This window comes from Palaemon carinicauda, chromosome 4 (genome assembly GCF_036898095.1).
Source record: "Palaemon carinicauda isolate YSFRI2023 chromosome 4, ASM3689809v2, whole genome shotgun sequence".
In the NCBI taxonomy this organism is placed as follows: domain Eukaryota; kingdom Metazoa; phylum Arthropoda; class Malacostraca; order Decapoda; family Palaemonidae; genus Palaemon; species Palaemon carinicauda.
In genome coordinates, this window is record NC_090728.1 from 49,824,258 (window position 1) to 49,842,332 (window position 18,075).

An 18,075-nucleotide genomic window follows, 5' to 3' on the forward strand; every position below is an offset into this window, starting at 1 on the left:
GTTGCTCCTAACCCCCCTCCTGGCACTCAGGAACCATCGATGGCTGATATGATGCGTGCCATCCAGGCTCTGGGTGAGAGAGTTGAGTCCCTTGCTAGTGACCGTAATCAGCTCATGGCGGATGTGAAGGAGCTTAAGTGCCAAAGTGCAGTGGGAAGTGCTATAGTGCCAAGTGATAGTGTTGTGGACAGTGTTGCGCTTGAGGGTTCGTCTGTTCGTGCCTGTCGTCCTCCTAGTCCGGGACCTCTTGCAAGCTCCCAAGTCCAGGGGAGAAGCAATGTCGTACGACGCATGGGTTCGAGAGGCTTTAATCAGCGAACAGACGTTCCCTCCGTGGTATCGGGCGTATCTACCCAAGATCGCTCCTACCTACCTAAGACGAGAGAGCCCATTTATACCTCGTCTTCTGAAGGTGTTTCTCGCAAGAAACTTTGGACCAAGGTCTCGCGACCGTTAAAACGCAAGTCGGTCCCTTCAGCACAAGTCCAACGGCCCGGTTGTAGCCACTGGGTCAGTTCGGACTCGTTGCCGTCATCCGATGACTGCTCACCGCCTAAGAGAGGCAAAGCGGTACCGCTTCAGACAGTATCACCGTCTGTCGCCGCACCTGCCCCTGTAGACCCTAAGTGGTCTCTACTGCAAAACATGCAGTCTAACCTTACGTCTCTGATGCAGGACTTTCGTGCGGAGAAGGTTGCTGCCGTACCAGCTAGTGCAGTACCTAGCCTACAACCCTCCACGCGATCGGTTGTCCGTCCTGTGGACGCTGAGGTAACCTTCTCACGCACACCAGTTGAGAGAGTTCCTCCACCCATGCGTTCCAGTGTGATCTGCCAGCCGCATGTTGACGTTAAGCGACGCACGGAGGTTGCCGTTGACGTTCTGGATGTTCAACAACCGTCAGAGTTGCCTTGTTTTGACGCGGTGCGTCAACCTCCGCAACCCAGTGTGGTTTCCACTGCGCAACCCCATCAGTCTAGACAGTCTGGGGTAGACGCTGTGCGTCCCCGCGCTACCATGGTTGTTGCCAGCTCACAGACTGGGCAGCAGTTCCATGACGTTGCGTCCGGCTCAGTCACGCATGCACCAGTGCGACCGGACTCAGCGAACCAGCCGTTACCCACTCCGTTGCCGTTTCCTCATCAGTTGTCGGATGAGGAACTTTCTGATGATGATGTTGCTGCACATATAGATGAACCACAATCAGAATTGGACGAGCCTAAGTCTACTCAACCCTCTTTGGACTTTAGAAAAGTTTTGGCCATTTTCAAAGAGCTGTTTCCTGACCAGTTTGTTTCTGTGGCTCCTCGTTCTCCGCCTTCAGAGTTTGTTTTAGGCATGCCGTCTACCACTCCTGCCTTTACTAGACTCGTCCTCGCACGCTCGTCCAAGAGAGCTTTGCGGGTGATAGGAGAATGGTTGCAGTCCAAGAAGAGCTTAGGGAAGACAGCCTTTGCTTTTCCCCCTGCTAGACTCTCTTCTAGATCGAGCGTCTGGTATGCCACGGGAGAAGTTCTCGGCTTGGGAGTTCCTGCCTCTGCCCAGGGCGACTTCTCAAGTCTTGTAGACTCTCCCCGCCGCCTTGCCATGAGACGCTCAAAGATATGTTGGTCATCATCGGACCTGGACCACCTTTTGAAAGGAATCTTTAGGGCCTTTGAAGTTTTTAACTTCTTAGACTGGTGTCTAGGAGCCCTAAGCAGGAAGATCTCTTCGACAGATAAAGAGACTTCCTTGCTCATTATGTCCTGCATGGACAAGGCCGTACGTGATGGGTCTAATGAGCTTGCTGCATCATTTGTGTCCGGAGTCCTAAAAAAGCGAGAAAATCTCTGCTCATTCCTTTCTGCTGGAGTTACACCGTGCCAGAGATCTGAGCTTCTCTTTGCTCCTCTTTCCAAGTGCCTTTTTCCAGAAGTCCTGATTAAGGAAATAGCCGCTTCGTTAGTGCAGAAGGACACTCACGATCTTGTTGCGTCCTCAGCTCGCAAAGCTCCCCCTTTGCCTACCTTGTCAGCTAGACCAAGGATGGAAACTCCAGCGTCTCGATTTATTCCGCCCTTTCGTGGCAGAGCCTCCAGCAGAGGAGGTGCTCGTGCCGAAGGGAAGCGAGGGAAGAAGAAAGGATCCAAGTCCTATAAGGGCAGAGTCTGACTGCCCGCATCTTCAGACAGCAGTGGGAGCCAGACTCAAGAACTTCTGGCAGACCTGGGAGAAGAGAGGCGCAGATGCACAATCTGTGAAGTTGCTCAGAGAGGGGTACAAGATCCCTTTTGTACGGAAACCCCCTCTAGCAACGTCTCCCATCGATCTCTCTCCCAGGTACAGAGAGGAAGACAAGAGACGAGCCTTGAAACGGGAAGTGTCTCTTTTGCTAGAGAAGGGAGCGGTGGTCAAAGTCTCGGACCTTCAATCTCCGGGATTCTACAACCGCCTCTTCTTGGTTTCAAAGAAGACAGGAGGGTGGAGGCCGGTGCTAGACGTCAGTGCTCTGAATGTCTTTGTCACAAAGCAGACGTTCTCCATGGAGACCACAAAGTCAGTCTTAGCAGCGGTCAGAAGGGAAGACTGGATGGTCTCGTTAGACCTAAGGGACGCCTACTTCCACGTCCCCATCCACCCGGACTCCCAACCTTTTCTGAGATTCGTTTTCGAAAAGGTGGTCTACCAGTTTCGGGCCCTGTGCTTTGGCCTAAGCACAGCTCCTCTTGTGTTTACGAGGCTGATGAGGAATGTAGCTAAATTCCTCCATTTATCGGACATCCGAGCCTCCCTTTATTTGGACGACTGGCTTCTCAGAGCCTCTTCCAGTCGTCGCTGTCTGAAGGATCTAAAGTGGACTCTAGATCTGACCAAGGAATTGGGTCTCCTTGTCAATATGGAAAAGTCGCAACTGGTCCCATCCCAAACTATTGTGTATTTAGGGATGGAGATTCACAGTCTAGCTTTTCGGGCTTTTCCGTCGGCCCCCAGAATAAGCCAAGCCCAGTTATGCATCCAGAACATGCTGAAGAAGGAACACTGCTCAGTCAGGCAGTGGATGAGTCTGGTAGGGACGCTATCATCCCTGGAACAATTTGTGTCATTAGGAAGACTACACCTCCGTCCTCTTCAATACCATCTAGCTTTTCACTGGAAAAAGGACAAGACGCTAGAAGCGGTCTCGATCCCCATTTCCGAAAAGATGAAGTCTTGTCTGACTTGGTGGAAGGACAGTATCAACCTAAGAGATGGTCTTCCCCTGGCTGTTCAGACTCCCAACCACGTTCTCTTCTCGGACGCATCGGACGTAGGCTGGGGCGCGACATTAGACGGTCGGGAATGTTCAGGACTGTGGAACTCGAGTCAAAGGATCATGCATATCAACTGCAAGGAGCTGCTGGCAGTACATCTGGCCTTGAAAAGCTTCAGGTCTCTCCTTCGAGGCAAAGTGGTGGAAGTGAACTCAGACAACACCACTGCCTTGGCGTACATCTCCAAGCAAGGAGGGACCCACTCACTGACGTTGTACGAGATCGCAAGGGACCTGCTCATCTGGTCAAAAGGTCAAGACATAACACTAGTAACGAGGTTCATCCAAGGCAACTTGAATGTCATGGCAGATTGTCTCAGTCGGAAAGGGCAAGTAATTCCAACAGAATGGACCCTCCACAAGGATGTATGCAAGAGACTTTGGGCCACTTGGGGCCAACCAACCATAGATCTCTTTGCAACCTCACTGACCAAGAGGCTCCCAATATATTGCTCACCAGTCCCAGACCCAGCAGCAATACATATAGATGCCTTTCTCCTAGATTGGTCACATCTAGATCTATACGCATTCCCACCGTTCAAGATTGTCAACAAGGTACTGCAGAAGTTCGCCTCTCACGAAGGGACAAGGTTGACGCTAGTTGCTCCCCTCTGGCCCGCGAGAGAATGGTTCACCGAGGTACTTCGATGGCTAGTAGACATTCCCAGAAGTCTTCCTCTAAGGGTGGACTTTCTACGTCAGCCACACGTAAAGAAGGTACACCAAAGCCTCCACGCTCTTCGTCTGACTGCCTTCAGACTATCGAAAGACTCCTGAGAGCTAGAGGCTTTTCGAAGGAGGCAGCCAGTGCGATTGCTAGAGCAAGGAGAACATCCACCCTTAGAGTCTACCAATCGAAGTGGGAAGTCTTCCGAGACTGGTGCAAGTCAGTCTCTGTATCCTCGACCAGTACCTCTGTAGCTCAAATAGCTGACTTTCTCTTATACCTGAGAAAAGGACGATCCCTTTCAGCTCCCACTATCAAGGGCTACAGAAGCATGTTGGCATCGGTCTTCCGGCATAGAGGCTTAGATCTTTCCAACAATAAAGATCTTCAGGACCTCCTTAAGTCTTTTGAGACCACGAAGGAGCGTCGTTTGGTTACACCTGGTTGGAATTTAGACGTGGTACTAAGATTCCTCATGTCAGACAGGTTTGAGCCGCTACAATCAGCCTCCCTGAAAGATCTCACTTTAAAGACACTTTTCCAGGTATGCTTAGCCACAGCTAAAAGAGTCAGTGAGATTCATGCCTTCAGCAAGAACATCGGATTTTCGTCAGAAAAAGCTACATGTTCACTACAACTTGGTTTTCTAGCCAAAAATGAGCTGCCTTCTCGACCTTGGCCGAAATCGTTCGATATTCCCAGCTTATCGAATATAGTAGACAATGAACTAGAAAGAGTCTTATGCCCTGTGAGAGCTCTTAAGTTCTATTTAAAGCGAACTAAACCTTTACGAGGCCAATCTGAAGCTTTATGGTGTTCAGTTAAGAAACCATTCTTGCCTATGTCAAAGAATGCTTTATCCTACTTTATCAGACTGTTAATACGAGAAGCTCATTCACATCTGAGTGAGGAAGACCAAGCATTGCTTAAGGTGAGGACACACGAAGTTAGAGCTGTCGCAACTTCCGTGGCCTTTAAGCAAAATAGATCTCTGCGAAGTATAATGGACGCAACCTATTGGAGAAGCAAGTCAGTGTTTGCGTCTTTTTATCTAAAGGATGTCCAGTCTCTTTACGAGGACTGCTACACACTGGGACCATTCGTAGCAGCGAGTGCAGTAGTGGGTGAGGGCTCAACCACTACAATTCCCTAATTCCATACCCTTTTAATCTTTCTCTTGAAATGTTTTTATTGTTGTTTTTTGGGTTGTCCGGAAGGCTAAGAAGCCTTTCGCATCCTGGTTGATTTGGCGGGTGGTCAAAGTCATTTCTTGAGAGCGCCTAGATTAGGGGTTTGATGAGGTCCTGTTGTATGGGTTGCAACCCTTGATACTTCAGATCCTAGGGGTCGATCAGCATCCTAAGAGGATCGCGAGGCTCCGTAAGGAAGACGTACTTAAAAGGCAGAGTAATTGTTCAAGTCGACTTCCTTACCAGGTACCTATTTATTTTGTTTTTGTTATTTTGATAACTTCTAAAATGAAATAAAAAACTCTTAGCTCATAAAAGTGTAAACATATATTACTGGTCTCTACCCACCATCCTGGGTGTGAATCAGCTATATAATCACCGGCTAAGTTAAATATTGAAAAATGTTATTTTGATTATAAAATAAATTTTTGAATATACTTACCCGGTGATTATAAATTAAATGACCCTCCCTTCCTCCCCAATAGAGACGCAGTGGGACGAGGAGAAAATTGAGTCTTTGTTTACATGAGAGCTGGGTATCTGGTCGACAGATGGCGCTGTTGGGCACACCCGCAACTTGTGTAGCGATCGCTGGCGAGTTTTTCCGTAGAGTTGTCTGTCGAGCAACAGAGTTGCAGCTATATAATCACCGGGTAAGTATATTCAAAAATTTATTTTATAATCAAAATAACATTTTGTAAAGATTTTTTTACTTTAATCAATTTTTACAAAAATCATGTTTTACATAAACTATTAAAAAACAGAGTTATCTAAATATTTGTTTTTCAACTGTATAAGACCTTTGGAGCACTCCTTAATATAGAATGACTGTAAATTCAATTTAAAAGCAATAAACTCATTTGTTTTGAAACAATCAGTGATAATAAAGCAAGCTATGCACCTACATCATCATGAGCAAGTTCTGTAATTAACAAAGATTTCTTTGTTTTCAAATAATTAAAGACATTAGTTTTTTTTTTTTAAATGTATACAGTATATGTCTCTTGTAAGGCTTCAATATACAGTAGTAGTATTTTAAAAAATTACTTAATATATGCTGTACTGTTTCTGTAAGCAGTAATAGAATTCCAGTGTGATTTTATTGAAATTTTCATCATTTGGTTGCTTTACAGTGGATGATTTTGTATGAAGTTAAGGGTGTACTTACCTCCATCTGTCCCACTCAAAATCTTTGGATGTCAAGTGGAAATCTTCTGGTTTATGCATTGCTCAACATATCAGAGTCGTGTGTTTCAGTCTCAGGTAAGAAATATGTTACTCCAAAATATGAAAACTTCAGTGTTTTATATTGAATTATTCCAAGTTGCTAAGTAGATTTAGGCACTGAAATCCTAACTGCATATCTCCCCTATTTTTGGCCACTGGCAGGCAAGCATGACTCCGATGATGTTCTGTTATTTGTTTCAGGTAAAATACAGTTCATTTAATTGAAATATGAAAAAAGTTGAGGACTTGGGATCCACATTAGACCAACTTCACCTATGTTCGTATGGCGAAAAATGATTTTCGTATTCACGAACTTAGCATACACAGCCGTTTTCATTAACTAATTCATCGCGGATAACGAGAGTTGACTGTAACCGCTTTAGACTGTTCAACTCGTCTTTTTTTTTTTTTTTTTAAATACTGTTCCTTTAGCTGGTACTTTTTCAATATTAATCTTACCCGATAATCATGTAGCTGTCAACTCCGTTGCCCGACAGAATTCTACGGAAGGGATACGCCAGCGATCGCTATACAAGAGGGGGGTGTACTCACAAGCGCCACCTGTGGCCAGGTACTGCAGTACTTCTTGTTGACACCACCTCAATTTTTCCTCTGTCGTGCCTCCGGCTAGACCTACATGGATACGCTGTTGATTCTGGAGTTTTTTGCTCACGATTTGGTGATGTATTTGCTCTAGAGTTTAGCTTTCACTATTCAGGAAGTTTTATCATTAGCTTAGCTAGCTTTTGGAATTAATTTGATTATTATGGTGACGAAGAGAGTATGAACTCTCTTTCACTTTTAAATGGCCGACCCTTCCCTTAGACGGAAGTGTTGGTGTCTAAGAGAGTATAGACTCTCTTTCTTAATTTTGCTTAACAAAAGTTATAGATTTATTTTATATCTCTCCGCCTTTTATAGGCCTCTTCGATTAACTTCCTTTTATTATAAACTTATTAAAATTAATTTTTATATTTGTTTATATTCGACCTTTCCTAATAGTAGGCGGTCTTTTCTTACCGAAGTTAATTAACATTGAGCCCGTCATTTCGGTTTTACCTGTTAACATATTATGCTATTTTAATGTTTTTGAAAGAATTTCTTTGATAGTCTCGTTCTGTTTTCAAAGTTGAACTAACGTTTTGTTTTGTCTCTGCAGTTGTTGACGTTCAGAACGTTCAACTTGCGCTCTATCGTTACGATAGAGAGAGAATTTTCACGGTGTCACGTTGCAGTAAGAGTAACCGTTTCTAGCGTTTTGTTCATTCTTTCTTTGCTTAATGGTTTTAATTCTAATAAAGGAACTTTTTATTTGGGAAATATTTCACTTTTTTTCCTTTAACAATAATATGTTTTAACGATATATATGATTGGGCTCTTCTCTCAGGTTCTAAGTCAAGAGAGAGAGAGAGAGAGAGATAGAGACGGAGGGAGAGAGAGCTGGATAAACGTTTCGTTCAAGCGAGTAACGTTGTTATCGTTTTTGCTCTTCTCCCTAGTCTCTTTAGGGGAAGAAGGTAAACGTTTCTAGAGTTTTATTCTTGTTCTCAAGCTTTATGCGGTGAGAGATTTTAAACGTAGTTTATTTGATCTAGTGTTTAGTCTCTTTCCAGCCACTGAATTATTTATCTTTCATTAGATTTTTCTGTTACATTGTAATTCTGTTTTCGCAATTACTAACTTTTAAGGAAGGATAGAATTGCGTGTTTCAGGTACAAACCACTTAAAGTTTCGAGTTCAGTGAAATAAGTGCAAACAGAAAATCAAAAGTGATAAGTGATTAGCGCAAAGTGTGTCAGTGTTGTGCGTGAGGGTACTTCTGTGCGTGCCAGTCGTCCTCCCAGTCCGGGACCTCTTGCAAGCTCCCAAGCCCAGGGGAGAAGCAATGTCGAAGGGCAAAAGGGTTCGGCAGGCCTTGATCGGCGCACAGAAGTATCCTCGGTGGTTGCGGGCGTGTCTTACAGAGACCGTCACTCCCACCCGCAGACGATTGAGCCCTTATTTTGCTCGTCTGCAGAAGAAATTTCGGGGAGAAAACGCTGGACTCAGGTCTCAAGACCTCTTAAACGTAAAGTCCAGACCTCTAGAGTTCAACAACCCGGATGCAGTGCTCTGACTCTCCGCAGTCATCAGGTGACTGCACACCTCCTAAGAGAGGTAAGGCGATGCCTCAACAGACCTCATCTTCTGTTAAGGCTTTGCCTCAACAGACCTTATCGTCTGTTGATCCCAAGATGACTTTGCTGCAGTCCATGCAGTCGCAGCTTGCGGTCTTAATGCGTGAGTTTCAGGCTGAGAAGGTTACACCTCCTCCTGCGAGCGCTCCGCCTCACCGCAGTCCAGTCTGCCAGGCGTACGAAGTTGAGGTTCCTCAAGCTACCCTACCGCGTTCGGAGTTGCCAGTTACCAGCGTTGTGCAGCAACCTCAACCTTCCTTAAGGCAACCTCAACAATGGGAGCAGGAGTCTTATGCCTTGAGGCAAGATTTTCTTGCAGTTAGACCATCTTCGAGGCAACAACCTTTTGAGGTACGACAACCTCTACCATCCTTGAGGCAGCCACCTCAGCTCTCGCAGCTGCTACCTCAACTTTCCTCAAGGCGAGAGCCTCAACTCTTGAGGCTAGCTCCTCAGGAACCTCAACTCGTGAGACAGGAACTGCGTTCTGCGCAGCCGCTACCTCAACTCTCGCAGCTCACACCTCAAGAACCTCAACTCGTGAGTCAAGAGCCTCTCTCTGCGCAGCCACCTCAACCCTTGAGGCAAGCGCAACTCTTGAGGCAGGAACCTCATGCTATGAGTCAGCCACCTCAACGCATGCATCTGCCACTTTCTCCTCAACTTGAGCCTCTTCCCATTCAACTTTGAAATAACAAATGACAATAATAACACCTCATTACTTTCATAACTTGCATTTGTAATCATATACATGTATGCCTACACAAACATTATGATAATGGAGGTTATTCGTATTACTTAAATAAAAAAATATAAAAAAAATATATATGTATTCCTTGCAATATATTTTTAACAAAATCGCAAAATATGGCAAAAATATCTTCAAAACAAAATGAATCATGAGTTATGAATGTAATGTAAATCTTATGTTGATATTAAAACCCCATGCAAGCATGCATGAAGTAATGCAGTGTTGCCAACAGGGCGAGTTTCCCTTTCCTGAGGTGAAGTAGATTATAGTACGTATATTTAGTGCAGCTTAATTCTACGATTATCATGCCGGCTATCAAATTCATCAACAAAACAGTCTAAATCAATTCCCTCGACACGTGCACTTTCAATGGACAGTAATGCGATATTACTCAATCTAGCACTGGTCATGGAATTTCTGAGAAATGTTACACGCCATGCAACATGCTCTGCTTACCTTACAGCATGCTCTACATACAGCATGCTCTGCATACAGCATGCTCTGCATACAGCATGCTCTGCATACAGCATGCTCTGCATACCTTACCGCATGCTTCTCAGTCACACATCTTTGGTTGTTGCCAACTCACTAGACTGTCAAGCAGTTTCATAACGTTGCCTTCTAGTCTGCTGCTTTTGCACCAGTGAAACCCTCACTGAGAGAACTTAGCTTTTCTCGGATATGGTCCCTGTAGATGGGAAAGTGCTTTTCTCCCTCCTTCTGATATTCCCTTGAGGACTCTGTCATTTGGAGAGGAGCCTTTAGCTGCGTAGCCTCCTATGGACTTTTATTTAAGCATAACATGCTTCCAGGGAAGGTAATGGTTCCACTTTCAGTCGCTAACCCCGTCTGTTACCACACCTGCTCCCATAGACCTTGAGCTGTGTTGCAAGACATGCAGTCCAAGCTTAGTCCTTGTTAGAGGATTTTTTGTTTACGGAGTCAGTGTGTCACTGGGAAGACGTTCAACAACCAGCAGAAGTGACTTGTTGTGACGCAGTGCGGCAACCTCAGCAACCCGATAAGGAGTTGTCTGTACTACCCAGACAGTCTAGACAGCTTCGGGTTGTCACTGTACTTCCTCGCTTCCCCATGGTTGACAGTTCACAGACTGTGCAGCAGTACCATGATCTTGTGTCCGGCTCCGTCAGACGACTGGCTTTTAAGAGCTCCCACAAGTCGTCGCTGTCTGGAGATTCTCAGATGGACTATGGATCTGACCAAGGAACTGGGCCTCCTGGTCAATTTTGAGGAGTCTCAGCTCGTCCCATCCCAGACCATTGTCTACCTGGGTATGGATCTTCAGAGTCGAGCTTTTCGGGCTTTTCCGTCGGCCCCAAGGATCTTCCAAGCCCTAGAATGCATCCAGAGCATGCTGAGAAGGAACCGATGCTCAGTCAGGTAGTGGATGAGTCTAACAGGGACACTTTCATCGCTGGCCCTGTTCATCGTGTTAGGGAGACTCCACCTCCCCCCCCCTTCAGTATCATCTAGCTGCTCACTGGATAAAGGACATGACGCTAGAGACGGTCTCAGTTCCTGTTTCCGAAGAGAGGAGGTCTTCTCTCGCGTGGTGTAAGAACAGCTTTCTTCTCAAGGAAGTCTACCTTTGGCTGTTCAGAAACCCGACCGCCGTCTCCTCTCGGACGCATCAGACACGGGCTGGGGTGCGACTTTGGACGGACAGGAATGCTCGGGAACATGGAATCAGGAGCAAAGGACACTTCACATCAATTGCAAGGAGTTGTTGGCGGTTCTTCTGGCCTTGATAAACTTCAAGTCCCTCCAGCTTAACAAGGTGGTGGAGGTGGACTCTGACAACACCACAGCCCTGGCTTACATCTTCAAGCAGGGAGGGACTCTTTCGTGGAAGTTGTTCTAGATCGCAAGGGACCTCCTCATCTGGTCAAAAGATCGAAAGCTCACGCTGGTAACGAGGTTCATTCAGGGCGGTATGAATGTCATGGCAGATCGCCTCAGCCGGAAGGGTCAGGTCATCCCCACAGAGTGGACCCTTCACAAGAATGTTTGCAGCAGACTTTGGGCCCTGTGGGGTCAGCCAACCATAGATCTGTTCGCTACCTCGATAACCTAGAGACTCCTGTTGTATTGTTCTCCGATTCCAGACCCAGCAGCAGTTCACGTGGATGCTTTTCTGCTGGATTGGTCCCATCTCGACCTGTATGCATTCCCGCCGTTCAAGATTGTCAACAGGGTACTTCAGAAGTTCTCCTCTCGCAAAGGGACACGGCTGACGTTGGTTGGCTCCGCTCTGGCCCGCGAGAGAATGGTTCATAGAGGTACTGCAATGGCTGGTCGACATTCCCAGGACTCTTCCTCTAGGAGTGAACCTTCTACGTCAACCTCACGTAAAGAAGGTACACCCAAACCTCCACGCTCTTCGTCTGACTGCCTTCAGACTTTCGAAAGACTCTCAAGAGCTAGGGGCTTTTCGAAGGAGGCAGCCAGAGCGATTGCCAGAGCAAGGAGAACATCCACTCTCAGAATCTATCAGTCTCAAGGGGAAGTCTTCCGTAGCTGGTACAAGACCAATGCAGTTTCCTCAACCAGTACCACTGTAACCCAGATTGCTGACTTCCTGTTACATCTAAGGAAAGTAAGATCCCTTTCAGCTCCTACGATCAAGGGTTACAGAAGTATGTTGGCAGCGGTTTTCCGCTACAGAGGCTTGGATCTTTCCACCAACAAAGATCTACAGGACCTCCCTAGGTCTTTTGAGACCTCAAAGGAACGTCGGTTGTCCACTCCAGGCTGGAATCTAGACGTGGTCCTAAGGTTCCTTATGTCATCAAGATTTGAACCTCTCCAATCAGCCTCTTTTTAGGACCTCACATTAAAAACTCTTTTCCTCGTGTGCTTGACAACAGCTAAAAGAGTAAGTGAGATCCACGCCTTCAGCAGGATCATTGTTTTCACATCTGAAACGGCTACATGTTCCTTGCAGCTCGGTTTTTGCTAAACGAGCTTCCTTCACGTCCTTGGCCTAAGTCGTTCGAGATCCCAAGCCTGTCCAACTTGGTGGGGAATGAACTGGAGAGAGTACTTTGCCCAGTTAGAGCTCTTAGGTACTATCTAAAAAGGTCTTAACCTTTACGAGGACAATCAGAAGCCTTATGGTGTGCTATCAAGAAACCTTCTTTTCCAAGGTCTAAGAACTCAGTTTCTTACTATTCAGGCTTCTGATTAAGGAAGCACATTCTCATCTGAAGGAAGAAGACCTTGCTTTGCTGAAGGTAAGGACACATGAAGTGGGAGCTGTGGCTACTTCAGTGGCCTTCAAACAGAACCGTTCTCTGCAGAGTGTTATGGATGCAACCTATTGGAGAAGCAAGTCAGTGTTCGCATCATTCTATCTCAAAGATGTCCAGTCTCTTTACGAGTACTGCTACACCCTGGGACCATTCGTAGCAACGAATGCAGTAGTAGGCGGGGGCTCAGCCACTACATTCCCATAATCCCATAACCTTTTAACCTTTCTCTTGAATACTTTTTATGGGTTGTATGGTCGGCTAAGAAGCCTTCCACATCCTTGTTGATTTGGTGGGTGGTCAATTCTTTCTTGAGAAGCGCCGAGGTTAAAGGTTGTGATGAGGTCCTTTAGTATGGGTTGCAGCCCTTGATACTTCAGCACCTTAGAGTTGTTCAGCCTCCTAAGAGGAACGCTGCGCTCAGTAAGGAAGACGAACTTATTTAAGGCAGAGTAATGGCTCAAGTCGACTTCCTTACCAGGTACTTATAATTTCATTGTTATTTTGAATAACTGATAATATGAAATACGGGATACTTAGCTTCTTGATATACATGTACACTGGTTTTCACCCACCTCCCTGGGTGTGAATCAGCTACATGATTATCGGGTAAGATTAATATTGAAAAATGTTATTTTCATTAGTAAAATAAATTTTTGAATATACTTACCCGATAATCATGATTTAATTGACCCACCCTTCCTCCCCATAGAACCAGTGGACCGAGGAAAAATTGAGGTGGTGTCAACAAGAAGTACTGCAGTACCTGGCCACAGGTGGCGCTTGTGAGTACACCCCCCTCTTGTATAGCGATCGCTGGCGTATCCCTTCCGTAGAATTCTGTCGGGCAACGGAGTTGACAGCTACATGATTATCGGGTAAGTATATTCAAAAATTTATTTTACTAATGAAAATAACATTTTTCGACATTCAGTATTGCCCGAGGTGAAAGTACTCTACAAGTAAATACTGTAATTGTCACATTAACATACAAGTAAATAATTGTCACATTCACAGCTTTTACATTGAATGTTTACCAACTGTTTAAACGTAAGGTCAAACCTGGATTTTAAAAAAATTCTAGTGTGCTGAAGTTAATTGTATTGCAATAATTTTGATGAAAATATTTTCAGCAGATGTGGTAACTGACCACCTATCCGAAATAGCTCATACTGTAGCAGAGGTACTCAAGAGTATTGTTGAATATGCTACTTCCTCACCAGGTAATAATTGTTGACCTTTTTAAGGTGCTTGTCATGGCTGAGATATTGACTAATTTTATGTTGATGAAATATATTGTAAATCTTGGAATAGAACTTTGTCATAAATATGGTTCGTTATTTCAGAAAAGTCATCAAAACTTAAGCCTGATGAAAATAATATCCAAGGGATGGAGACTGCCTCTAAGACACCGCCATTTATGCAAAGGAGTAATGTTACCTCTAGCAAAGTAAGTGATAATGCATCTCAGTCAGCACCTTCAAGTCATGATTGCATTTCTTTGCCAGACAATATAAACCTCCAAAAGGAAAGGCTTTGTCCAAGTGTATCCAGTAAAAGCAAAGAAGCTTTGAATAGCATTGATAGTTTAGAAAACAAAATACACAGTGCTTTGCAGTCGTTGACCTCTGACGATACATTGAATGGGGATGATCACAACTACATGTTTCTCCCACATCTTGGGATTGATAACTCGTCATCAGCAAGTAAAAAAGATAACCATAAATCGTGTTTTTACGGAATGCAGTCGTGCTACTCACAAAAGGATATTAGGGAACATAATAATTTGAATGATTCCCTTTCTGCAAAGTCTGCTCTAGGGCTTTGGAGAACTAAGTTGCACAATGTTTGTTTACCCAGCATAAAGAATGTCCTACCTCTTCTATATCTTCAGATCAAGGAAATATGTAAGTTGACAAACAAAAGTATTTCTCTTTAATGAGTTCTAGTGACTCCTGTATATATTGATATTGTAACTACGTACTGTACTTAGAACAAGTTGGATAAAAGGTTACTGTAGAAAAAAATGAGGAATTAGAAAATAGAGATAGAGGAAGGGAAAGGATTGAATTACATCAGAATTGCCTCCAAATAATTACAGTACATTTGAAATTGCATGCACAACTTTGATATATGTTTCCAAAATTTTTCCTTACAAAATACATACACAGTCATTCCATTTGTGTAAATAAACACGAGTAACAGTACCAAAACTATTTATTTCTTTTTGTTCCCAGATATTAATACCAGAACTTTCAAGTCATTAGACTTGTTCCTTTGTCTACTGACATGAAAGGAACAATTTGCAATGGCATGAAAGTTTTCCTTTTCTCACTCCTCTAACATATGAACCTTTCATTAAAGTAGAATTCCTCATCTGTAATTTGGACCTCTTGACTTGGTATGGGTAGATATGCAATTTCCAGGATTATTTATACATATCAAGAAGAAATTAACATACATCTATCAGAGTTCCACATACAGAAATGTCTTTTTCATAAAACTATTTACAAATTTCACTGCTGCAAAGTAACAAGTTCAGGAACTACATGTTAGAAAATAATGACCTCTTTTTAATCAACAATGATTGACATTAACCAAAATTTTCTATCAGCAAGTTTGTAACCCATGAATTTCCTACATAAATTACATAATTCAATAAATTTCCTAAACTAAAGGACAATAGGTAAAGATAAAAATGAAAAAGCCAATTAAACTGAATAAAAGTTATAAACTCCCAAGGTTCTTCTGATAATTTTAATCGTGTATCAGGACAGATTATTCTTGGACATTGGAATGTTGCGTATTTAATTTTACTGTATAAGAAGGGGTTTATAACATCAGTATGGTAAAGTCTTTACTTTAATACTTTAGGGATACAGTTATAAAATTTAATGATCTCGTAACACATACCTATATGATAACTGAATATGATTTTTTAAATTAATGCTTCCTAGAATATGTCTGTGTACAACTGTAAGCCAAGATTGACCAGAAGAGAATCCTAAATTGTATAAAATTCTTCATAAACACCAATGAAAACTGTCCCATATGTTGTTTCAGATGAGACTGATTACTGCTAATTAAATAACATCGGTAGTTTGCAGAAAGTCTAAATATTCTCTGATTTAATCAGTATTCAATTTGGCCAGCTTTAGGTTAAGAAATTTTATTCTTGCCAGGTTCAATTAATAAAGTATTAATCAAAATAATTAAAGACTCTTCTGGTTTAAACCATAGGATATCTTTCATATGGACATTTCCATTTTAAATAATAATAATTCAACTTATGTTTGCAGAGCAGATAAAATGGTCATGTTCCTGAACTCAAGAATAATAACCAGAATTCCTAGCCACTTTGTAGATTAACAATGAAGTAAACAAATATTCTTATTATTAACAAATATTAGAAGTTGGTAAAGCCAAATCACATTTGTTCAAAAATCACTTTTGTTCACGTAATGAGTCATTTTCAAAACTATTCTTCATAACAGTGTCTCAAATAATTTTGTATACAGTGATTAAAAAATATAAAACAAGAAAAATATTGATTTAAAAATTTCAAACAAGCAGTGCTAAACAAATGTGTATGCTTCCATGCAAAAGAATATTCTCTGATGAACAAGGAAAACAAATGCATGCTTACTTTTTTCTATAAATAACACAAGTACTTAATTCTTTGTTTTTACAAGTAATGAACAAGTAAAGAATTCTAAAACCTAGTCAAATACAGTGGTATAATTTTCTGTAATGTGGTTGATTATCAAAGAATGATCTCTGTCTTACATGGCTCAATAAAACTTACATGGAATTCCATGGCTTATCCCCATTTGCAATTGACCTACACAAACTTAGCATTAGGCAAATATTTCACCATGAAGACAAAAGCTATCTTTAAAAGCAATTTTCAACATTTAAGATCCTATTGTGCTTGCTCATTAAAAAATGAAATACAGTATACTTAAAATATTATTTTTAACTCTCCGATGTTCAGATCCTTTTATCTTCTATTTTGCCTGTGTACAAAAAATAACTCAGATGTTAGAAAATTACTTAAAATCATATTTTTCATAATCTTAAAAACACCAAAAAACAAGTACTTTCATGAAACTCTGTACAACCTAACACATACACCATCACCTTTGGAAGGATTGATAATTTTCTTTCACTTTACTTAAGTACTATAAATACATTTAATCCTATGTCTCACAGATTGTATATGCTCTATCTGCATGTCAAGAAACGTAACCAGTGAAAGACCAGGCTTCATAGTCTAACATACTTCCTAAACCTAAAGATTCCTGATAAAACAGACTAATGTTTAAAAAAAGATTAAAGTTTTAATAGCAATTGAATAATTTGACAAGGGAAGATTCAGTAGCTAGGCTCTTTTACTAAATCTCATAACTATAAATATATCTAATAACATCTAAATTCTCAAGCTTAAAAGATAATGAAGGAAAGCAGTGAACTTAGCACCCAGTACGTACAATCAATAGAAACGAATATGGAAGATTCATCACAAATTATATGACAATAAAATAACATAGTTCACTGAAATTACAGTATACAAAAAATACATTGTAATCTTATAATAGTACAGTACCTATAAATTACACTCAAATACATTGGGTAACAACTTTGACAACAGTCCCTCTTAAAGATAGTTTCCTGGAAAAAAAACTTTAGTATATACATCTTTTTCTTTCTGAAATTATGTAATTCAGTTACTGTACTAGCAGGGCAAAATATCAAAATATAATGGTTGAGCAAAGGGGAGAGGTATATTTACTCCAAGTAAAAATCAAATATCAATTTTATCTTGTGCTTTCAATAACAACAGTGAATGTTACTATCAATTCTAAATGAATGTTTATTTACTGCAAGTAAACAAATAGATTATTAAATATAAGCAAGCAAACAAGGAAGGAAAAATCCTCTTAAGGTTTGAGTAATAAGATGTTAAAATAATATGAAGATGTGAATAATTTTGTTCATATCTACAAAAGAAATCTATAAATACGCCATAAAACTGTTGGTAAAAAAGGAACTTGTAGTGCATTAACATTAAACTTTACTTTCGTTTCCAAATTGATAATGCACCAAACATGTTATTTTCATTAGTAAAATAAATTTTTGAATATACTTACCCGATGATCATGTAGCTGTCAACTCTGTTGCCCGACAGAAATCTACGGTCGGGATACGCCAGCGATCGCTATACAGGTGGGGGTGTACACAACAGCGCCATCTGTGAGCAGGTACTCAAGTACTTCTTGTCAACAAGAACTCAATTTTCTCCTCGGTCCACTGGTTCTCTATGGGGAGGAAGGGTGGGTCCTTAAATTCATGATCATCGGGTAAGTATATTCAAAAATTTATTTTACTAATGAAAATAACATTTTTCAATATTAATCTTACCCGATGATCATGTAGCTGATTCACACCCAGGGTGGTGGGTGGAGACCAGCATACATGTTAACAAAGAAGCTAAGTATCCCG

At 42.1% G+C, this 18,075-nt stretch overlaps 1 protein-coding gene across 1 annotated transcript in view; it reads left to right on the forward strand.

Annotated features, from left to right (window-relative positions):
* LOC137639409 (uncharacterized) overlaps positions 1 to 14,956 on the forward strand; it is a 50,652-nt gene extending 35,696 nt beyond the window's left edge. Inside the window, exons 6-8 of the mRNA XM_068371682.1 lie at positions 6,283 to 6,412; positions 13,710 to 13,796; positions 13,920 to 14,956. Of these exons, the coding sequence (XP_068227783.1) occupies positions 6,283 to 6,412; positions 13,710 to 13,796; positions 13,920 to 14,512 (810 nt within the window). The 3' untranslated portion in view covers positions 14,513 to 14,956. The remainder of the gene's footprint in view (positions 1 to 6,282; positions 6,413 to 13,709; positions 13,797 to 13,919) is intronic.
* The last annotated feature ends 3,119 nt before the right edge of the window (positions 14,957 to 18,075 follow it).